The sequence below is a fragment of the Cetorhinus maximus genome, chromosome 2, assembly GCF_964194155.1.
Source record: "Cetorhinus maximus chromosome 2, sCetMax3.hap1.1, whole genome shotgun sequence".
In the NCBI taxonomy this organism is placed as follows: Eukaryota; Metazoa; Chordata; class Chondrichthyes; order Lamniformes; family Cetorhinidae; genus Cetorhinus; species Cetorhinus maximus.
This window is the reverse complement of record NC_135880.1, coordinates 92,786,755-92,811,586: the sequence shown is the minus strand read 5'-3', so window position 1 is coordinate 92,811,586 and position 24,832 is coordinate 92,786,755. Positions and strand designations below refer to the sequence as shown.

Below are 24,832 nucleotides of genomic sequence, written 5' to 3'. Positions count from 1 at the left end.
TAGAAGGCAGTTATCTAATCGCATGATGCCATAAATTACAAGAGCAAAATAAATCTGAAATTAGATTACTGCCTTGTACTACCTCCAGGGTACTCTTTAAAAATCTACTCTGGATAATTTTATTTAGCTTTGCTAGCATAGTGGCTGTTGGTACCAACAGTGACTGCACAATGGTTATAGGATGAGCACATTATGGTATTAATTGTTTTCTCATTACTACAGGTTTACAATTTGTTTACATTAATACTAGTGATCATTCAAACCTTTGCAGGCATATGGCCTTAAGGTTCAGTTTGAATTTCATTCTTTTCCATCCTCCTGTTTCATTTTCTTCCCAGCTATATTTTTTTTTGTTAACAGGACGTGAGTGTTGCTGGCGGTCAGAATTTATTTCCTATCCCTAACTGTCCTTGAGAAGGTGGTGGTGAGCCTCCCTCTTGAACCATTGTAGTCCATGTGTTGTAGGTACACCATAGTGCTGTTGAAGAGGGTGTTCCAGGATTTTGACCCAGCAACAGTGAAGGAACAGGGATGTATTTCCAAGTCAGGATGGTGTGTGACTTGGAGGGGGACTTCCAGGTGGTGGTGTTCCCATGCATCTGCTGCCTTTGTTGTTCTAGGTGATAGAAGTTGCAGGTTTGGAAGGTGTTTTCGGAGCCATCGTGAGCTGCTGCAGTGCATCTTGTAGATGATGCACACTGTGTGCTGGTAGTGGAGAGATTGAATGTTTAAGGTGGTGAATGGGGTGTGGATCGAGCAGTCTGCTTTGTCCTGGAGAGTGTTGCACTGCTTGAGTGTTGTTGGAGCTGTATTCCTTCGCACTCCTGATATGTGTCTTGTAGATGGTGGCCCAGGTTTTGGGGAGTCAGGAAGTGAGTTATTTATCACAGAATTCCCAACCTCTGACCTGCTCTTGGTCCCTACAGTATTTACATGGCTGGTCCAGTTCGGTTTCTAGTCATTGGTAGCCCCAGATGTTGATGGTGTGGGATTCAGCATTGGTAATATCATTGAATGTCAAAGGGAGATAGTTAGTTAGATTCTGTCTTGTTTGAGATGGTCATTGCCTGGTGCTTGTGTGACATGCAAATTACTTGCCATTTATCAGCCCAATCCGGAATGTCATCCAGGTCTTGCTGCATACGGACATGGACTGCTGCATCTGAAGAGTTGCAAATGGCAATAAACACACTGCAATCCTCAGCAAATGTCCCCACTTTTGACCTTATAATGGAGGGAAAGTTATTGATGAAGCAGCTGAAGATGGTTGGACCTATGACACTATCCTGAGGAACTCCTGCAGTGATGACATCAGGCTGAGATGATTGGCTTTCAACAACCATAACCATCTTCCTTCGTATGACTCCATCTAGTGGAGAGTTTTCCCAGATTCCCATTGACTTCAATTTTGCTAGCGCTCCTTTCAGCTTTGATGTCAAGGACAATCACTCTTCCCGTCACTCCTGGAGTTCAGCTCTTTCATCTATGTTTGCACCAAGGCTGTACTGAGGTCTGCATCTATGACAGGTAGATTGGTGAGGCCAAGCTCATGTAAGTTTTTTCCTTGTTGGTGATCACCTGCTTCAGGCCCAGTCTGGCAGATATATCCTTCAGGAGTTCACCAGCTCTGATAGTAATGGTGCTACCTTGGTTATGTGCATTGAAGCCCACCACCCAGAGTATACTCTGTGCCCTTGCTATGCTCAGTGTTTCTCCCAAGTGGTATTCAGCATGGAGGGCCAACGGTAGGTGGTAATCAGTGGTCAGTTTCCTTGTCCATGTTTGACCTGATGCCATGAGATTCCATAGGATCCAGAATCAAAGCTGCTGATTCCCAGGGCTATTCCCTCCTGACCATATACCATTGTGCCACCACCTCTAGTGGGTATGCCCTGTCCCACTGGCAGGAAGGAGAGACTAAGAACGGAATCTTGTGGAGGCAGCAGGGGTCTTGGCCACTGGCTGGAAAGCTGGTGAGACCCTTGCATTGCTTCTTGCCAGGAAGGCTTGTCACATCTCATGCCACTCAGGCACTTAAGCCAGTGGCGTGCCTTCCCCTGGGGTCAAGGACACTAGAGGTGAAGTGCCACCCATCGAGAACTGCCAGCCAATCTGAGGATGATCGCTTCTAACCTAGTGATCGCCTGCTGCTGCAGCTTATTCATTTTGAGGAGAGGAATAGGATCTGAAGAGGCACAAGGATGGCTTGAGGCTAAGCATAGTAGTGACACTGGAATGCTTCAAGCTCTCAGATGGCATCTCCATAAAGGTGTATGTAAGAAGTTCAGGAGAGTGTGTGGGAGGTCCTCGCTCACAGTGCTGGATGTGCGTTATACTGGGTGGTCAGAGACCAGGCTATAATCACTTAAGCCTGAGCTGCCCAACAGCAGTATCTAGATAAAAGATTGGCTAGCTAACAGGAAACAGAGTCGGCATAAATGGGTCAGTTTCTAGTTGGCAAGATGTAATGAGTGGTGTGCCACAGGGATCAATCCCACAGGGCCTCAACTTTTTACAATTTATATAAATAACTTGGATGAAGGGAACGAAGGTATGGTTGCTAAAGTTGCTGATGGCACAAAGATAGATAGGAAATTAAGTTGTGAAGTGGAGGCTACAAAGAGATATAAATAGGTTAAGTGATGGGCAAATATCTTGCAAATGGAATACATTGTGGGAAAATATGAATTTTTCCATTTTGGCAGAAAGAATTAAAGAAAAGCATATTATCTAAATGGTGAGAGATTGCAGAGCTCTGAGATGCAGAGGGACCTGGTGCATGACTCGCAAAAATGTCAGTGCGCAGATACAGCAAGTAATTAGGAAAGCTAAATGAATGTTCTTGTTTATTGCGAGGGGAATTGAATACAATAGGGAGTTATGCTTCAGTTGTACAGTGCACTGTTGAGACCAAATCTGGAACACTGTGTACAGTATTGGTCTCTTTATTGTCATGGCCATGGATCAAAGCCCCAAATCACTTATGGACATATTGAGCTTTTAAGTAAGACAAGTGTTTTTTTTTAAAAAGACCTGCAAACAAAAGCTGGCTGGGACTATAAAGTAACCACTTGCTGGAAAATTCCTATGTGGATTACATTTTATCAACTAGTCCAGAGAGAATGGAATGTCGCATCTAAAATGCACCAAGACCTACTTCAGACAGAGACACTTCAAAGGAAGAGATATAATTCAAAAACTGAACTGTGATCTCCTGTGGTTGCGGAATAATGGAGGCTGATTACCATCTTAACTCAACAGCAGATGGTTTCTGCTATGTCCCAGGCTGTAAAAATGATCCAAGTTGAAAGAAAGCAGTTTCTGAGCAAAAGGCATGTTTGTTTTTTCCACTCCAGGAATACACAACAAAAGGGTTAAAAGTCAACTGCAACCCTGGTCTCTATGTGCTAGTTATTGTTCTAGTGTGTGCTGTGTCAGTGTATGCTGTGAAGATCACAACTGAAGAACGTCAACTAGTCATCCTCGTGCTTGGAGGTAAAAAAAGTCTCTCTTTCTGATTGCTGGAAGCAAGTCACAAGTCAGCAAATCCAAGTCGAAAAGGAAACAGGACAACTCCCTTTCAGCTAACCTGCAGAACCAAGAATCTCCAAACTAATTGCTCAGCTGCCAAAGTCAACTCTACCGGAATCATCCAACTTAACGGCCGCAATGTTTCACTATCTACTCCTCAGGGACAAGCCAAAGACTGATTCGTATCTTTTTTTAGCTTTTGTTTCTGGACACATTCTTCTCATTTCTAATCTGTATGTATATGTGTTGTGTTTTTTTTTAATTATGTTTCTTGTGTTCTAGTAACTAATAAACTCTCTGTTTATCTGACTCAAGAAAGCTTGCTTAAATTGGCTCCTTTTAAAATATAAATACATTTGGACTGTGGAAAGGTATCCATGAGGGAAAGGATCCTTTTTAAATTAATCTTGTTGCGACCAACTGTGGGGGTTGAATACAGAAAGGGAGTCAGTTCATCCCTCCTCACCCGGGAGCATAACAATTTGGGGAACCTTGCCCGGGAACTTGTCGTATCAAATTGAGGGCTCAGTGCCAAAATTGTTCCGACAGACTAAACAACCAAGCAAGAGTGGGGAAAGTAAATTGTTCCTTTGAAACCAATTTTAAAAACTGCAAAAAGGCTTTCTTGAGTTGGTACTACTAAAGTGTAAAAATATCCACATTTGATGCTAGTGATTTTCTAGGAGAATTAGGGGAAGTTACTTTTGAAAATTTAAAATTCTGTCCCTCAAACAGCTACAAGGTTTAACGAGGCACTTGGGGTTAGAATTTTGCCAGAAAGCTGGAAAAACCGAAATTTTAAAATGGGTGATCAACGGTCTACAGGTGGAATTTGAGGACGATGAAATGGATAGAGTAGCAGCAGAGAGATGAAAATTAGAGCAGTGGAAATTAGAATTTCATGAAAGAGATAAGGGAAGGAGAAAGAGGAAAGAGAGGAGAGAGCACGGAGAGAAGAGAGAGAATTTCAGGACCGAGAGAAGGAAAGGGCATTTAATCTAAAACAACTTGAGCTGATGGGCAGAAATCCTATTGTGTCACTTGAAGACACCACTAGCTCAGACTTAGAGCTGAGACAACCCGGTTTGCTCGTTTAATCCCCAAGTTTGATGAAGCAGAGGTAGAAGCCGCCTTTATCTCTTTCAAGCGGTTAGCACAGCAGTTAAAGTGGCCAGTCCAACATTGGTCCTTACTACTGTAGAATAAACTTTCGGGGACAGCTCACAAGGTTTACTCCCTCTTGCCTGAGGAAAGTGCTGCTGACCATGAGGCAGCAAAAAGGGCTATTTTAAGTGCTTACCAGTTAGTGCCAGAGGCCTACCATCAAATTCCGCGAGGTTACGGGAAAAACTGCTAAAGGTTGCGGGAAAAACCAGTGGGATTTATCGGAGCCCATACCGCCCTCATGCAGAGAATGAGTCAGAAAATGGCAGAGCAGGCTATGGCTCTGACAGTGGCTGCGAATCCCTGTGGAAGCACTCCTGAGAGTGCAGATGAGGTTAAACAAATCCCTAAGAGTTACAAGGATTTTGCATGCTCAGGGTGAGATGAGTAAGCTGCAGTGATACTGAGGGATATAGGGGCCAACCAAACTCTACTGCTGGGAAAAGGCATGACCTTCCCACCAAAGAGTGCTGGTAAGTGCCAAGGTGATGGTAAAGGGGACTGAAGGACGGTACATGCCCATCCCCTTATACCGGGTGCATCTGGAGTGCGGTCTTGTGTCAGGACCAGTGACTGTGGGAGTTGTCCACAGGGAACGGGATCGACCTGCTCCTCAGCAGTGACCTGGCGGGATCAAATGCAATAGCATCCCCAGTGGTCCCACAGAAGCCGACTGAGGTCAGGAAGACAGAACAGCTGCAGGAGAAAGAGCCTGGCATTTTCCCTGACTGTGTGGTAATGCATTCTATGGCCAGACAACCTCCGTCAGTGGAGGCTGAAGTGGCACTGGAGACAGAGACTATATGGTCTGGTTATTTGAAACCTTTTTCAGGAGCCTAGAAGACCCTAAAGAGATAATAAATAAATCTTCCTTGGTAGCAGCCCAACAAGCTGACCCACTGTTTAAAGACATTAGGTCAGACTGCACACACTGAAGCTGAGGCAGAGGCAGTCTCTAAATGCTACTATGTTAAAAATGAGGTGCTGATGAGGAAGCAGAAACCCCCTCACAGGAGTAGACACTGACCCACCAGGTAGTGTTGCCACCAAGACACTGGAGGGAAACATTGCCACTAGCTCATGAAATTCCAATGGCCGGGCATATCGATATGCTCAAAGCCCAAGCTGCATCAGCCAGCATCTTTACTGGCTACACCTCCACAGGGATGTGGTAAGGTTTTGCAGAACCTGTCACACCTGCCAGGTTGTGGGAAAACCCCAAGCTGCAATAAGACCTGCACCTATGATTCCCGTGCTGGCTTTTGGGGAACCATTCAGCAAAGTGTTAGTGGACTGTTTGGCCCCTGCCCAAAACAAAAGGGGGCTACCAGTATAACCTTACCATCACGGATGTGGCTACCTGTTTCCCAGAGGCTGTTCCCCTGAGAACTATATCTGCCAAAACAGTGGTGAAGGAATTGACCTAATTCTTTACCAGGTATGGTCTGCCCACTGAGATCAGGGCTCAAATTTCATGTCCCAAATATTCTAGGAAGTAATGGGAAACCTGGGCAAGACCCAGCTGCAGTCATAGGTGGGTGTGAGAATGATACCTAAAAACAGTGATCAGGGCATACTGCCACGAGTACTCCCATAACTGGGATTTCTTCTGTTTGCTACCAGGGACTCACCCAATAAGTCCACCAGTTTTACTCCGTTTGAATTAGTTTACGGACACCAAGTGCAAGGGCCTCTGAAACTAATAGAGGAGAGGTTTTTAAGAATAGAAGGAGGAAGTCTCCATGTTATTCATGTAATGGTGTTCCGGGAGCGACTCGACAGCCTGTGATGTGGCCCGCGAACACTTGAAAATCTCCCAGACTATGAAAAAACAGGCAGACTAACATGCCAAGGCCCGAACCTTTCAGCCAGGAGACAGAATTAGTGCTGCTACCAATACCAGATGAACCCTTAAAAGCCCGGTTCAGTGGCTCATACAGAGTAACAAAGAAGCTCGGGGAAATAAACTATCTAATTGAAATTCCCGTTCAGGGGAAAAAGCAAAGACCGTGTCATGTCAACATGATAAAGCAATATCACAGCCAAGAAGGGGACAAGCAGGTAAAGGTCTGTCCCATTGCCACCGACTTAGAGGATGAGGGTGGCAATAGGGACGAATTGGAGGGAGACGAGGGCAAGGCCCACGTTGAACCCACTCCTACCCAGCTAACCAATACAGAGATACTAGCAAACTTAGACTCTTTATTCACCCACCTAAGTACAGAACAGCGAGCAGACTTAACGAGGCTGCTCACTGCATTCAAAGGCTTAGGCAGAAACAAGCCAGGCTGCACCACACTAGCTCTATATGATGTGGATGTGGGAGGGGCCCCTCCCATAAGACAACATCCCTACCGTCTAGGCCCAGAAAAGCTGGCCCAGGTACGGGAGGAGATTAACTACATGCTGGAGCACCAACTAATATAGCCCAGCAGCAGTAGCTGGAGCTCCCCAGTTGTGCTCATGCCGAAAAGTTAATATCGTGACCAGAGCCAACTCCTACCCGATACCCTGGCTGGGAGACTGCATAGATAGGGGAGGTAAAGATAGAGTTATAAAGATGGATTTACTCAAAGGATACTGGCAGGTTCCCTTGACTGCCCGCGCGAAGGAAATCTCCACCTTCGTAACTCCAGATGGGTTATACCGGTGTTGAGTCAAATCTCCAAAATGCCCCAGCCACCTCTCAAAGGCTGATGAACCAGGTAGTATTGGGTTTAGCCAATTACGTAGTGTAGCTAGACAACTTCCTAGTGTACAGCAACACTGGAAAACTCACTTAAAGCAACTGGAAACTCTCTTCCAGAAAGTACAGTCAGCTGACCTAGTGGTCAACCTCAGAACAAAGATAAAAACAAAAAGAAAGGCCATGAAGGCTCGAAACGTTAACTGATTTCTTCTCCGCCGATGCTGCCAGACCTGCTGAGTTTTTCCAGGTAATTCTGTTTTTGTTTTTAACCTCAGAACAAGTTTTCTAAGGCTCAAGTGACCTATCTAGGACACGTAGCAGGTCTAGGACAAGTACTGCCCAGGGCTGCAAACTGACGAGCAGTGGCACAGTTCCCCATTCCCAAGACAAAACGGGAAATCATGAGGTTCTTGGCTATGTATGGGTTCTACCACAATTTCGTCCCAAACTTCAGCATAGTAGCCGCCACGCTGACAGACCTACTACAACTTGTAATTTAACTGAATATAGCCCTCCCACATTTGTTAATTGCAGAGCGTGGCAAATCATTTGAAGCTGTATCTGGGAAGAATTATGAAACCAGTTGTCGGCTGATGCTGTGGTTGGATTTCCAATTAGAGGATAAAGGGAGGTTAGTTCCTCTTAACAGGAAACTTAATAACCACAGCATCAGCTGACCATGATTCCTCTCACAATTTCTCAAAGTACTTTTTCCAAATTTCATTTCTTTAATAGACTTGGGTTAGCAGGAAAATGCGAACAATACCATGCCTCAATTATCTCATTTGTCTTCTATGTTTATGCTGTGTATTGGATTAACTGTGTGTAGTAACTGTAACTTTAAGACTTATTGTACTGTGTAGTATCACGTGACACGTGAACAAATCAGCCTGAAGTGCGGGAAACCTTAGGGGTGGAGTTTTTGTCTAGTTGTGAATCTTGATGGAAGCATATGACTGCTGCTGAAACCCTGTAAATAAAGTTCACTGTTTCTTATGAGAAACCTGTCTAGAAAAATCAAGTCCATAACAACTGGCAACGAGGATAAATTGGTTCCGGTCCTGTTCCTCGCCCAGTGAATGAGTATTTTGTTTTAAACATAAGAGGAAAATATATTCACCCGGTATGTCACTTTTTAGCAGGATCTACCCCTTCAACTCATCCACAGAGGACTGGAGTCAATATATAGAACGCCTCGCTTTCTTTTCCAAGCAAACGAAATAACAGTGGAAGTAAAAAGGAAGCAATTCTCCTAAGCATCTGTGGGAGTAAAATTTATAACTTAATCTGTAGTCTGACATCCCCGATTCGAAGAACTTCAACAAATTGGTAGACTTCAAACGGTCATTTTCAACCCAAACCCCCCTGTAATCATGCAGAGGTTCAAATTTAATTCGAGAGTAAGAGCTCCAGGGGAGACCATAGCAACATTCGTAGCGAAGTTGAGACAGCTAACTGAACATTGTGACTTCAGGGAGATTCTAAACGATATGTTAAGGTATCGTTTGGTCTGCGGTGTGCACTATGATGCCATTTCACAATGGTTATTAGCTTAAGTAAATATCAATTTTAAAAGAGCATTAGAAATAGCACTTGCGATGTAAGGCACTGAGCGGGATTTGCAGGCCTTACAGGGTGTACAAACTGTACAAAATTTCCCAGTTGGGTGGGAACAGACCGCCGGGTGTAGTGTGAAAACCAGGGAGTCGGCCGATAAGCGGGAGATCGTCCCTGCTACCTGAAAATTTTAAAAATATACAGGAGACAGCTCCGCAGCAAAATTAATTGTTACCAATATGGAAGTAACCATATCCCTGAAACTTGCAGTTTTAAAGAGGTGGAATGCCATTATTGTCAAAAGAGGGCACATACTGAAGCAATGCAAAGCAAGATTGAGGCAGGCTCCCAGGCAGCAAACTAAACTGACCGAAGTACATGTAGAAGAACCAGAAACCACTAATTCCGATATTTATTCTCTATTTAATGTGAAAGTAGGGAAAACACAGCCAATCACTGTTATTCTGCAGGTCAATGGAAAACCTTTGATTATGGAAGTGGATACCGGTGCATCATCCACTATAGTGGGGGAGCACACATTCAAATATTTAAACAAGGGTACTCAACAATTGAATATGGAGCAGACTTCAGCCAAATTGAAAATATATACTGGTGAAGCCATATAAGTGAAAGGTATTACCACTGTACCTGTTAATTACAAGCACCAGACAGCACAGCTCCCTGTGATTGTAGTGGAAGGTGAAGGACCTTCTAGGTCGTGATTGGTTAAGAGAAATTAAACTGAATTGGTCTGAAATTTTCCAGCTGAGAGCTAGAGGATTGACAGAGCTGCCAAAGAAATATGACAAGGTGTTGCGAGAGGAACTGGGGAAAGTCAAGGGCCTGCAGGCTAAGATCTATGTTGACCCTGAAGCAGCAACTCTTTTTTTTTTTAAAGCTAGGCCTGTGCTTTATGCCCTGAGAGAAGGTTGACACTGAATTGAATCATTTCGAGAAGCTTGGTATTATTCAGCCGGTTCAATTTTTGGAATGGGCAGCACCCATAGTCACTGCCTTGAAGCCGGATCAGACCATCTGTATCTGTGAGGATTACAAGTTAACAGTAAACAAGGCTGCCAAGTTGGACAAGTACCCTATCCCCAGGATTGACGATCTGTATGCCAAATTAGCAGGAAGGAGAATTTACACTAAATTAGATATGAAGCATACATATTAGCAGCTGGAACTGGATGATACATCCAGAGGATTTATAACCATAAACACACACAAGGCTTGTATCAATACGCGTGCCTGCCTTTTGGTGTTTCTTCGGCCTACGTGATTTTCCAGAGGATGATAGAGAGCTTGCTGCAAGGACTACCTCAAGTCGTAGTCTACCTGGACGACGTCCTAATAACTGGGTTAACAGAAGCTGAACACTTGGCTAACTTAGAAGAAGTCTTAAAATGATTCTTGGAAGCAGAGGTGCACTTGAAAGAGGAAAAGTGTATCTTTCAGGCAAGTGAAGTTGTTTACTTGGGCGACCGGGTGGATGCCCAAGGGTTACACCCATTAAAAGAAAAAGTTAAAGCTATTAAGTAGGCACCCTTGCCTACAAATGTCTGAGCTCAAGTCATTCTTGGGTATGGTAAATTATTATGGTTGATTCCCACCTAACTGATCAACAGTCCAAGCCCTTCTAAACTCATTATTAAAGAGAAACCAATGTTGGCCTTAGAAGTCACCTCTAGAAGAAGCCTTCACGAAAATTAAACAGCACGTGCACTCTTTGAACCTGTTAGTGCGTTGCACCACGACAAAAGAATTGGTGCTGACTTGTGATGCACCCTATGGTGTGGGAGTATCTCACAAGATGGACGACAGCTCAGAAAGGCCAATAGGCTATGTATCCAGAACCCCCTCTACAGCCGAGAAGGCTTATTCACAAATCGAGAAAGAAGGATTATCGATTATTTTTGGATTTAAAAAATTCCATCAGGATGTGCATGGCTGACACTTTACTATAGTATCTAATCACAAACCGCTCTTGTGTCCATTTAGTGAAGAAAAAGCTATCCCTCCCATAGTTTCTGCAAGAATTCAAAGATGGACGTTGATTTTATCAGCATATGAATATACTTTTATGCACAGACCAGGGATGCATATAGCCAATGCAGATGTCCTATGTCGCCTTCCTTCGCAGGAGAGCATTGAACATGTTCCAACTCCCCAAGAGATCATATTAGCGATGAATTTCCTGGATTCTCACCTGTCTGCGCAAGACAAATAAGGAATTGGACAAACCCGTGATGCAGTCTAGAGTACAAGACCAAGTATCAAAGGGATGGTCCCAGGAACCAGCCTCCGAAGAATTCAGTTATACAGGGCATTGGTGAGAATGCATCTCGAATACTGTGTGCAATTTTGGTCTCCTTACTTAAGGAAGGCTGTAAACGCATTGGCGGCGGTTCAAAGGAGGTTTACTAGATTGATACCTGGAATGAATGCGTTGTCTTATGAGGAAAGGTTACGTAGACTGGCTTGTTTCCACTGGAATTTAGAAGAGTGAGGGGTGATTTGATTGAAGTATACAAGATCCTGAACGGCCTTGACAAGGTGGATGTTGAAAGGCTGTTTTCTCTTGTGTGTGAGTCCAGAACTAGGGGGCATTGTTTTAAAATTAGGGGTCGCCCTTTTAGTTCAGAGATGAGGAGAAATTTTTTCTGAGGGTTGTGCAACTTTGGAATTCTCTGCCTCAGAAGGTGGTGGAGGTGGTCATAGAATATTTTTAAGGCAGAGGTAGATAGATTCTTAGGCAAGGGAATTAAAGATTATCGGGATTAGATGGGAATGTGGAAATCAAAATACACGAAGATCAGCCATGATCTTATTGAATGGCGGAACAGGCTCGAGGGGTCGAATGGTCTACTCCTGTTCCTATTTCTTATGTTCTTATGAATTGAAGCCATCCTTCACTCGAATGAATTGAGTAACCAGGATGATATCCTATTATGGGCTGTGCAAGTAGTCGTTCCTTCACAAGGAAGGGAACTGCTCTTAACTAAGTTGCGTAGTGCGTATCCAGGAATTTCCAAAATGAAAATGCTTGCAAGGAGCTAGATCTGGTGACTAGGTATAGACAGTGATATGGAACGAATGGTTAAACGCTGTCTCCAATTTCAGCAACTTCATAAGTTGCCTGCTGCAGTGGGAATGGCCTGGTCGACCCTGGGTGAGACTACATATAGATTATGTAGATCTGTTTCTAGGCACCATGTTTCTACTAATAATTGGTGCACATTCCAAATAGAGGCGTATGAAGTTAGATCACCAACATCAGGCGTGACTATAGAAATGTCACGCCAATCTATACATGGATTGCCGGAAGCCATTCTCAGACAATGGTACTGCATTTACTAGTGCTGAATTTCAAAGATTCGTGAGCCTAAATGGTATCAAACATGTAAAGACAGCACCGTATCATCCATCGTCTAACGGATTGGCCGAGAGAGCAGTACAAACTTTTAAAGTTAGGATGAAAATATTATCAGGAGGATCATTGGAGATTAAACTTTCACGTTTCCTGTTTCACTATAGAACAACCCCCCCACCCCGACCCTCCACACTACTAGAGGTTGAACACTTTCAGAATTATTTATGAAGCACCACCTTCATACGACATTAAGCCTGGTACATCCAAATTTGGAGGGGAAGGTGGAGAAAAGTCAAGGGAATCAAAAGTGATTCATGGTTTGCATAGTTGAGAGCGAGAATTTACTGCCGGCGAAACAGTATTTGTACGAAACTTCAGTGGTGGATCGAGTTGGTTACCTAGTGTAATAGTTTCTGTGACCGGACTGTTGTCGTACCATGTAGAAGTGGAGGGCCAGATCACCCAAAAACACCTGGATCATTTGAGAAGAGGGGAGATACCCCAACAAGCCAATGTTCCACCTGTAACCATTGTAGAACCTATGGTCCCCGTTGTGATTGATCAACCAAGGAAAGACATACCAGATGTCTCTGTTGGAGAGGATAACACTGAACTGACTGTGCCTAAGGAGGTACCTGATGATATTGCGGTTCCAGAAAATGAAGATTCGGTAAGAGATTCTAAGTTGTGGAGCTACGACCTTCTACCTGGATTAGGAAACCGCCTGAGAGTGAACGTATAATTTCATAACCCTGTATATGTTTGTAATGTCATGAACATAGTGGTTCTTGTAAATACAAACTGTTAACAAAAAAATTAAAAGGGGAAAAATGTAGTAACTGCAGCTTTAAGACTTAATGGACTGTGTGGTGTTACGTGATAGTGTGAACGAATCAGTTCCAAGTGCGGGAAACATTAGGGGTGGAGCTTGTGTCTCATTGTGGTTCTTGATGGAAGCATATGACTGCTGAAGCCCTGTAAATAAAGTTAACTGTTTCTTACGAGAAACGTGTCTGGAAAATCAAGTCCATAACACTGTCATGTGTATTATTAAATATTAATTATATTATAGCCATTGCTCAATTCATTTACAGTTTGTCTTTTAGTTGTGATTTGATCTGAAGTGTCTTAGCTGTGTGTTACCCTCCAGCTGTTGTTAATATAGCCCCTGACTTTACAATTTTTCTTGGTGTGTAATTCAGGTTTTTAATTCACCTATGACAGTTTACCTCTGAGAACTATATGTATGGAAGTCAATACGCATGTGTAATTTTGAGTTGCAATTTGGTTCATTTGAAATGTCAATTAATTTTTTTTTATTCATTCACGGGATGTGGGCTTTGCTGGCTGGGCCAACATTTATTGCCCATCCCTATTTGCCCTTGAGAAGGTGGTGTTGAGCTGCCTTTTAGAACCTTTGCGGTTCATGTGGTGTAAGTACACCCACAGTGCTGTTAGGGAGAGAGCTCCAGGATTTTGACCCAGCGACAGTGAAGGAACGGCGATATATTTCCAAGTCTGGATGGTGAGTGACTTGGAGGGGAACTTCCAGGTGTTGCTGTCCCCATCTATCTGCTGCCCTTGTCCTCCTAGAAGGTAGTGGTCATGGGTTTGGAAGGTGCTGTCTAAGGAGCCTTGGTGAATTCTTGCAGTACATCTTGTAGATGGTACACAATGTTGCTACTGTGCATCTGTGGTGGAGGGAGTGAATGTTGAAGATGGTGAATGTGGTGTCAGTCAAGCGGGCTGCTTTGTCCTGGATGGTGTCAAGCTTCATGAGTGCTGTGGGAGCTGCACTCATCCAGGCAAGTGGGGAGTATTCCATCACACACTCCTTGTGCCTTGTAGATGGTGGACAGGCTTTGGGGAGTCGGGAGGTGAGTTGTTCATTGCACGATTCCTAGCTTCTGACCTGCTCTTGTAGCCACAGCATTTATATGGCTAGTCCAGTTCAGTTTCTGGATTAAATACAGAGCAGGCCTATACCTTTAATAAAGAAATAACAACTCAATAGTTCTAACAGCTAAAATGCTTACAAAACGTTACGATCAGCAAGTTGCAAATTGATTCCCAATAAGTATATGCATTTAAACTAGCTTCATTTCTAATATAAGTAGTATTTCCAAGGCTAGTAGGTTACGCTGCATTGTACTGTATCGTTAGCAGTAATGAACAAAACAATTTTGTGTTCTCTGTCCAATACTGGATGGGCAATGTGGGTAACCATCCCATGTGCCATGATTGGGGCATGGGTTTCATCTTGCCACCATGTAGCCACTCAGGATTGGCTGGCTCTGCTTCAAAAGCTGAACCTTTGGTTATAATTCCCATATGGAGTGATATAGTAAATATTAACAGGATCTGCAGCCTCTTGCATTGTTGCATTGTCACTCAAGGCAACACAAAAAAAAAATGTCAAACTAGTCTCAGACCATTCTTGACTGGTCTCCCAGTGCTATGCAGGGCCATTGCTTCACCAGACTGAATAAATCTAATTTTATTTTTTAAATACATGGGATTTTTAAGGGTGCTTTAGGGACCACGTTCTTCAATTTCATCCATTCTTTCCCTGAAAAATCAAGAAACATTAGTTTTTGTGCTTTTATATATGAATTTTTTGAGAGTCAACTATCAAACATCATACAAAGATGGGCTCTACGGTGAGAAACAGGCAGACCCATCTCACTGATATCTGTGGTAAATACCTGTGTTTTTTTTTAAAGCATTATTAAAAGACTCTTAGACGTTAGTAAGGATTGAGACAGGGCAGGGTGGGAATGCCACGGATTAAGCCAGTGTCCCCACTCACTCCTCCTCTTCTTCAACACCCCTCCCCGCCCCCGAGGTTACTCGCACTTCACCACCTGATTGGCAGCTTACGGTCCAGAGCCACCACAGCGCCTCTCTTAGTGGCGCTGACTGTCCCAGCCAACTCTCTGGGTCGGACTCCCTGCTCCTGGATCTTGGGCCTTGGTCTCTCCCTGTAGCCTTAGCTTCTAGTGATGGTGGCTCTGGCATCAGAACATGGCAGCGGCAGTGCCGGAGTGCGGCGTGGGAGGGCGGTGGGGCCGGAGCGCGGCGGGGCCCGAGTACAGCACGGGAGGGCGGTGGGGCCGGAGCGCGGTGGGGCCCGAGTGTGGATCGGGAGGGTGGTGGGGCCGGAGCGCGGCGGGGCCCAAGTGTGGCGCAGGAGGGCGGCGGGGCCCAAGCGTGGTGGGGCCCGAGTGCGGGGCTGGAGCGCGGCGGGGCCCGAGTGCAGCGCTGGAGCGCGGCGGGGCCCGAGTGTGGCGCGGGAGGGCGGTGGGGCCCGAGTGTGGCGCGGGAGGGCGGTGGGGCCGGAGTGCGGCGGGGCCTGAGTGCAGCGCGGGAGGGCGGTGGGGCCCGAGCACGGGGCCAAAGCGCGGTGCCAGAGATGCGGCGGAGCCCGAGCACAGCGCGGCGCTGGAGGGCGATGGGGGCCGGAGTCTTCTCAGTCTTCTGTTCTCCAAGGAAAATAGTCCCAGCTTCTCCAATCTGTCTTCATAGCTGAAGTTCCTCATCCCTAGAACCATTCTCATGAATTTTTTCTGCACTCTCTGTGCCTTCACGTCCTTCCTAAAGTGCAACGCCCAGAACTGGATCAATACACCAGCAGAGGCAGAACTAGTGTCTTATACAAGTTCAACATAACCTCCTTGTGTCAAGTTCTTTTTTAAGCAACCCTATAGATTTTAACATGGAGTTAGAGGTAGCAGAAAGAGAGCAGCTGTATATCCTGTGCCGAAACTGGAGTTGTGCCAGTTCAAGGAACTGAAGCTGTGCATTTTCCACCCCACCCTCCTGCAGTTTGACCTCATTTTGCTGACAGTAAATGTTGCAGACAAAGTTTGCCTGCCTGGTTTCAAAATGTACAGGATTTATTTTGCTTCAGGAAAGTCCCACTTCACTTTTAACCAATGGGATGATTTTTTTAAAAATCATTTGACTAAGCCACTACTTTCCAATACAGTGCAGATTCGTTTTATCTAATTTTATTCTACAGAAGGAAATGTCATTTTAAGCGTGGCTTATCTTCAATTATCTGAACAGTTGAAATCAGTACTTTCATAAAACATTTATTGCAACAAAAACAAGATGCTAAATGATTATAAAGGCTGAAAATGCTGGAAATACTCAGCAGGTCAGGCAGCAACTGTGAAGCGAGAAATAGGTTGATCTTTCATCAGATCTCTAACTCTTTCTCTCTCCACAGATGCTGCCTGGCATGCTGAGTATTTTCAGCATTTTCTGTTTTTATTTCCAATTTCCGGAATCCATGGTATTTTGCTTTTTTGTACGAAATGATTGTCTTGTCTTTAGTTTTAAAACATTCTTATGAATACACTAAATAGATAAATGGAATCAACTAGTACACCATTTAATACAAACATTATTTTGATTCTTAACTCTCAGCTTTGGTGCCACTAGATTTTTGATTCAATTCAGCTGCATATATGGCTTGGCAACATTTTATTAAAATTTATGACAAGGGATTAGCATTCAAGATTGAGTTTAGATTAAGAGGATTTGAACTCAACAAGTCCAGAATATGCAAGCGTGGGCACAAATCAGTTTTCTTTTTTTTTTAAAAAAAAGCTGCTACGTAATCTTAGCTAATTCAACCATGAGTAAGAGATATGATTTTGTGGTATGATATTCCCATTCAGACCTATAAAACTAGCGTTTATTCTACAAGTTTAGCATCACTGCAAACTCGTTTCAATTTTACTTCAACACTAATCTTTAGTTTAAATTCAGTATCAGCTCCAACCTTGACTCTTTCTAGGGAAGTTAAAGCAGACTCAAAAGTACCAGGGGCTGCTGATCCAGTGGCCACTTTGTAAATCTCCATAACATTGACATAACCGATTTAGAGTGTGGGAAAACACCACTCTGTATTCGCAATGTGCAAATTTTAACTGCTCCTAAAAGCTCAGCACAGATGTGATTATGTGCACGTGCAGGGTTTTCTTCTATACAAAGAAGCTGGAGTTCCAGCCAGACACTAGGTACTGCCTGGCTGGAATTCCTGTTACAGCTGAGATACATACTGTAAATTGCAGCATATAAAACAATCCCATTTTTCTGGTCCCAAAAATCATGTTTTTGCATATACTTGACATATAAGTTAATCCACGCCCCTCCCCCTCAAACTCACTTTTCAGGCATGACATGCTACACTCACATTAGTAGTCACCCTATAAACGCCGGTACATTATTACTAGGTGCAAGGGATCAAGCAGGCGTTAAGGACTGTGCTGCAAAGATACGTGAGAGTTTAAGACATGCCCCACTCTTTGTGTTGGATGCCAATGACATTTCAAAACCACCCACACCCACACCAGCAGTTTACTTCTATGCTCTGTGTTTAAGTCAACCCCCATTTTTGGAGGGATTTTTTGATGCTTCAGAGGTTGACATATTCCAAAATCTATGGTAGTTGCATTATAAATAGAGCCATTGAATACGAAACCTCTCATCTATGCTAAGAAACTTTGGAGATCAGGTAACCTGGTACAAACCGCCAACTAAACCACGACAGATACAGCAACAACTTATATTTATAAAGCACCTTTATCATAATAAAACTTTCCAGGGAATTCACAGGTGCATTATAAAATAAAATATGACACTGAGCCACATAAGGAGATATCAGGGAAGATGGCAAAGCGTGGTCGGAGATTTTAAAAGTGAGGTAGAAAGGCGGAGAGGTTTAGGGAACAAATTCCCAAGCTTAGAGCCTAGGCAGCTGAAGACCTGGACACCTTCTTCTTATCATGTCCATGGACAGTCTATACATGACCCAGCCAGAACTGGACACATTTTTGCGACTTGTTGTTGAATTTGGCAAGATCTGCAACAATGCGGGGTTCGCGATAGGCATTGCAGGAGATGTTGCATAGTCTGTGGCTCAGTTCCACATTCACAAGTTGTTGGGACACCTGATAGAGCAATTAAAATCGGAGATGCTCGAGGCCGGAGGAGCACCGATGTCATGGAGGGCTGGAGAAGATTAGAGAAATAGGGAGGGGCAAGGCCATGGAAGGATTTAAAAACAAGGATGATAATTTTAAAAGCAAGCAAGGCATTGCTTAACCAGGAGCCAGTGTAGGTCAGCGAGCACAGGGTTGGATGAATGGGATTTGGTGTGAGTTAGGACATGAGCAACAAGAACACAAGAATTAGGAGCTGGAGTAGGCCATTCGGTCCCTCAAATATGCTCCACCATTTGATATGATCATGGCTGATCTGATTGTGACTTCAACTTTACTTTTCTGCCTACCCACTATTTCCTTTGACTCTTTTGTCAATGAAGAATCTGACTCAGCCTTAAAATATTTGATAACCCAGCATCCACTGCTCTGTTGGGAAGAGAATGCCACAGACTAATGACCCTCAGAGGAAAAAAAAATTCTCCTCAACTCTGTCTTAAATGGGAGACCCCTTATTTTTAAACTGTGTCCCCCAGTTCTAGATTCTAGAAATATCCTCTCAGCATCTGCCCTGTCAAGTCCCTGCAAGATATATGTTTCAATAAGATCACCTCTCGTTCTTCTGAAGTCTAATGGATACAGGCCCAACCTGTCTAACCTTTCCACATAAATCCAACCCCTTCATCCCAGGAATCAGTCAAGTGAATCTTTTCTGAACTGCTTCTAATACAAATATATCCTTTAAGAAAGAAAACTAAAATTGTACACAGTACTCCAGATGTGGTCTCACTAAGCCCTGTACATCTGTAGCAGCACTTCCCTATGCTTATTCTCAATTCCCCTTACAATAAACAGCAACATTCCATTTGCCTTACTAATCACTTGCTGTACCTGTATGCTAACTTTGTGTATGTACCAGGACACCCATACCCCTCTGTACCATTGAGTTCTGCAATCTCTCTCCATTTAAATAAAATACTGTTTTTCTATTCTTCCTGCCAAAGCGGACAATCTCTCGTTTTCCCGCATTATACTCCACTTGCCAAATTTTTGCCCACCCACTTAACCAATCTAAATCCCTCTGTAGACTCATGTCCTCTTCACAACTTACTTCCTCTTCACAACATATTCTGTTATTTATCTTTGTGTCATCAGCAAATTTAGCAACCATACATTGGTCCCTTCATCCAAGTCATTGATATAAATTGTAAATAGTTGAGGCTTCAGCACTAATCCCTATGGCACTCCACTAGTAACAGCTTGCTAAACTGAAAATGATCCATTTACCCCTATCTGCTTCCTGTTTGCTAACCAATCCTCTCTCTGCTAATATGTTATCCCCTACACAGTGAGCTTTTATTTAGTGTAGTAACCTTTGATGTGATACCTTATCAAATATCTTTTGGAAATCCAAGTACACCATATCTACAAGTTCCCCTTTATCCATGTTGCTTGTTAGTTCCTCAAAGAACTCTCAAAATTAGTCAAACACAATTTTTCTTTCACAAAACCATGTTGACTCTGCCTCATTGCATTTTGATTTTCTAAGTGCCCTGCTATAACCACCTTTAATAATAGGTACTACCATTTTCTCTATGAAAGATGTTACGGAGAATGGAATGTGGGAGGCCAGCCAGGAGTGCATTTAATTAGAGTTAACTGATCTCTGTTCTACCACCACTGCCCCCCCACCTTTCCTTTCTCCCTTGACACATACACTCTGAGCTAGTACAGCTAAATATGTCCATTTTTAAACCCATTGCTTTGACTCTCATCAGCAACAGCACCTCTGTACCAAATATGACTGGAGGCAGTGTCACTTTGTTTTTTGACATGCAGGTGGTGATTATTTTGAGATAATTGAATTGGACTTAATTAGTTATTTGGAGAACTCATTGGTAAGCTTGGTTTGACTTCAGAATTCGAGTTGGCACTTAGACCATAACAGGCAGTGTTTAATTCTATTATTCCTGCCTATGACATCTTGCAGCTTCTGAAGTCTAAGTCCCAGTTGGGTAGCCAAGTCACAGCACTGTGTTGTTAGATCAATCACCTTCAATCCTGCACCAAATTTTCATAGGCCACATTTAATCACAATGTGGTGAGCAGTCTGATCCAGGTGACCACGCTTGCATGCTGGGCTGTCCTTGAAATTCAATTTGTGGAGGAGGTATGATGTCCTTGTATGGAGAGTGCAAATCCTGTTGAGTGTAGACCCTGCTGTTTTCAAGAGAAGTCAAACCTTGGAGGCTGTACTGTTGGATCACTCACCAGATCTGTGGTGATATTAGTGTCAACCAAAAGGTTGTACCATTTGTCCTTTTTGTCAAAACCTGCATCGCTCAAAGCATTCACAAAACTCCAGAAATGTTTGTGTAATGTTTGTCTATCTATTCTATTGAACCCTTTCAATAAATACAATTGTGAAAGACGATGTACTGAGAGTCCTGCACAATTAAAGCTGTTGTCCTTGAGATGAGATATTAAGCAAAGCCTTCCTCGTGTGCCGTCACATGGCACTGTTCAAGGAAAGAAGAATTTGTGTTTATATAGTATCTTGTGACTTCAGAATGTCCCAAAGCACTTTGCTGCTTTGGAAGCGTTATGGGGAGGTGATGGTGTAGTGGTATTGCTGCTGGGCCAGTAATCCAGAGACCCAGGGTAACAGCAGATGGTGGAATTTGAATTCAATAAAAATCTGGAATTAAAAGTCTAAGGATAACCATGAAACCATTGTCGATTGTCATAAAAACCGATCTGGTTCACTAATGTCCTTTAGGGAAGGAAATCTGCCGTCCTAACCTAATGTGGCCGACATGTGATTCCAGACCCACAACTATGTGGTTAAATGCCTTCTGAAATGGCCTAGCAAGCCACTCAGTTGTATCAAACCGCTAAAAAGTTTCAAAAAAGGAATAGCACTATGGGTGTACCTACATCCTATGGACTGCTGCAGTTTAAGAAGGCAGCTCACTACCACTTTCTCAAGGGCAACTAGGGATGGGCAATAGATACTGGCCTAGCCAGCAAAGCCCACATCCTGTGAATGAATGTTTAAAAAAAAAACATTGTTTTAGTATAGGGAAATGTGGCAGCTAATTTTTGCACAACAAGGTTGCACAAACAGCAGTAAGAGACCTCAGAAACTTTTTTCACTGATGTTGTTTGAAGGATAAAGATTGCCAGAACACCAGGAGAGCTCCCCTTCTCTTTCAATAATGCAATGGGATCGTTAGCTACACTTGAGAATGTAAACGAGGGATTCTATTTAATTTTTCACTGAAAAGATAGCAGCTTTTTTTCATTCTTTCAAGGGATGTCACTGGCAAGGCCAGCATTTGTTGCCCATCCCTTATTCCCTTGAACTAAATGACTTGCTGGGCCATTTCAGAGGGCAGTTAGGAGTCAACCACATTACCGTGGATCTGGCATCCTGTGTAGGCCAGGCAAGGTAAGGTCGGCAGATTTCCATCCCTAAAGGACGTTAGTGAGCCAGACAGGTTTTTACGACAATCAATGATAGTTTCATGGTCACTAGCTTTCAATTCTAGATTTATTAATTGAATTTAAATCCCACCAGCTGCCATAGTGAGATTTGAACCCATGTCCCCAAAGCATTAGCCTGGGCTTCTAGATTACTAGTCCAGTGACATTACCACTATGCCATCATCTTGCCTTGGCCTTTGATGTTTCCTCCTATAATCCCAAATTTGGACCTTACAGGTGTATAGTTTTTGCCCTGCCTACTCATAGTGGTTTTAATTTTATGCTGTCCATTTCATAGAAAATGTAGCTAAGCCATGTGCAATGACCTATATATGTCATTGAATTAATAGAACAATGCTTTTTGCTGTCTCTTTTTAACCTGTTAGTTGTCAGTTGTTTTTGTAAAAACTTATTGGCCTTTCAGATATTTGTAAAGCTACGTCCCTGACTACTGGGGATTGTTTCTAGGGAGTCCCAGTGGCAGCAGCCTCCTGCTTCCCAAATTCCTGCCCATGCCCATGGTCAGTTAGTGGATACAGATCAAATCTGGGTGTGAGCATGAGGAAATTTATGGAAATAAGCCCCAACCATTAAATCCACATCTTCGAAATGCCAGTTACTGGGTCTGCCACGCGCTTTGGGGCTCTTGCACATCATTTCCAATTCCATGTTAAGATCAGGGCCATTGAATTTAATTGTGCAGAAGGGAGCCATTCAACCCATTATGCTTCTTAAAAGAGCTAGTCACTTAGTCTAATTTCTCTGCCTTTTCCTCATACCTTTTTGAAATATTTATTTTCCAAATATTTATCCGCTTTGCATTTAAAAGCCAAATATGATTTTGCTTCCACCACATTTTCCTATATTTCATGTCCTAACAACCTTCTGCATATAAATATCATCACATCCTCTACCTTTGTTGTTTTGGTGATCTTAAATTTGTGATGTAATCAATTCATTGATCACTAGAAATGGCTTTCCTCTCTATACCTTTATCAAAACCCTTAATTCGTAATTGTGAACACCGCAACCAGATTTCATTTTAAATTTCTGTACTTCAGTAAAAAATAAGCAGAGAATCTCGAGCTCTCTTTATACCTCTGTTTCTTGGCATCATCTTAATGAATCTCTTCTGTGTCCACTTTGTACCTTGACTTCCTTCCTAAAGTAAAGCCTCTGTTACTGGCCACAATATTCTACTTAATATTTCAGCTTAATTATTGATTTGTTGATTTGTAACAGGTTAACATTACCTCTTTGCTTTTGGTACACCTTAAGCCATCTATGATTAGTTGCAAGTCCAAAGCGCAACAATACCCTTAAATGGCACTAAGTGTTGTGGGAATGTAGCTGTTACTCCAATACAGTTTGAGGAGGTAGCGGATGGTGTTCTGCTGAGGTGAGCACTAAAGCACTTTGTTAAAGTTTTATTCTGCATCCAATTCATTCTATACATGGTTTGTCAGTACTTGTTGCTGACACTGGTGATGAAGAATGAGAAAATTTATATTCTGATCAGCCCAAAATCTCATTCCACCTATCAATTCCTCCCCACCCCACCCCCACAAAAGAAATGAGAAAAATTAGATTTGGTTTAGTAACTGTTTAGTTAATCCTTACACATGATGCAGAAAAGTGTTTTTTTTCATTGCAACAGTGTCCCCCAGATTTTAATCATTTGAATCTATTTTTTCCCCACTTTCTTTTTAGGTGGAAGTATGAATGTGGTTCGCACTAATTGACGGAGTAACTCCTGTTGCCATGACAACCAGCCATTGCAGTCACCTGCCTGAGGTCCTTCCAGACTGCACTAGCTTGGTACCTTTAGTAAAAACAGTGGAAGATTCTGCTGATGTTGTGAATGGGCAGCCACAATATGTCATGCAAGTTTCAGCTAAAGACGGGCAACTGCTGTCAACAGCAGTAGTTAGGACACTGAACACGCACAGGTACAAGAAATTTTCTATCAGATTAATTACAGCAATGCAAAGGCAAAGAAAATATATTTTGAACCCTAATGTAAATAAGTTTCTAGCATAAATTGTGTTATTTGGTTGGGTTACTGACCTTGTACTTTGGAAACAAACATTGAATTTTTCCAGACAGCCAGCAGACATAGTTTCTACTGTGCAACAAGACAATGTTTACCTTAGACCAGGGGTGTAACCTATTCATGTGAGGGTCCACATTTCAATTTTTTTTTTCCACTCAAGTGGCTGATGAGCAAATTTCAGAAAGATAGGTTTGGCACATTAAACATGGATTTAAAAAGCAATGTCAAAACAATAAATTGATACTTTTTTTTAAAGTAATAAAAATGACCACTAAGAAGTGCCAAGCAGCAGAGTTAACCAGTAAAATCTTTTTTGCCTTTTTGCTAAAGAAGCAGAGCTAAAAAGACAGACTAGGCCCCAGGTCCTGGTCACCAGGGAAGGGGTGGGGACCACGGCCAAGCTAAGGAGTTGGGTTTAACTAACACTGACCTTGCGTTCACCTCTGATACTCTTTTGAGTTATCAACAGTCACAGATTGCAACTCTTTTCGAGTACAATCACAGTTCTTGGTTTCCGGGAGTGGGACATGAACCCACAACCCTCTGATGGTGCACACTCCAAGCTGACCTTGGCCAAAATCATACAAAAGTGGGGGTCGGAAGCTGGTTGCCTTTCAGCGTGGGTTTTCCTCTTCTCTGGCCTGCTTTGTGGATAAGATTTTGGGGAGATGGAGGAGGAGGGGAAGGGTATGTGTGCATGTGTGCGTGCGTGTGCGCGTGTGTGTGTGTGTGTCTGGCTCACTCCCGGTCTCAGGGTTTTCCACCCTCTCAGTTCCAGTCTCTTCCCCCGCCCCTCTCCCTCTCCCTTCCACTCACGCTTGCACTCTCTCTCTCTTTCCCTTCCACTCACGTGCACTCTCTCTCCCTTCCACATTCTGTCTCTCTCTCTCTTGCTTTTCCTCCCTCTCTCTCTTCTCTTTCCTCTCTCTCTTCTCTCTCTCTTCTCTCTCTCTTCTCTCTCTCTTCTCTCTCTTTTCTCTCTCTCTTCTCTCTCTCTTCTCTCTCTCTTCTCTCTTCTCTCTCTCTCT

At 43.3% G+C, this 24,832-nt stretch overlaps 1 protein-coding gene across 2 annotated transcripts in view; it reads left to right on the top strand.

Moving 5' to 3' along the window:
• LOC144695926 (E3 ubiquitin-protein ligase MARCHF3) overlaps positions 1–24,832 on the top strand; it is a 100,461-nt gene that overhangs the window by 40,935 nt on the left and 34,694 nt on the right. For both annotated transcript variants that reach the window (XM_078567018.1, XM_078567027.1), the window contains exon 2: positions 23,462–23,700. In XM_078567018.1, coding sequence (XP_078423144.1) covers positions 23,474–23,700 — 227 coding nt within the window. In that variant the 5' untranslated portion in view covers positions 23,462–23,473. The remainder of the gene's footprint in view (positions 1–23,461; positions 23,701–24,832) is intronic.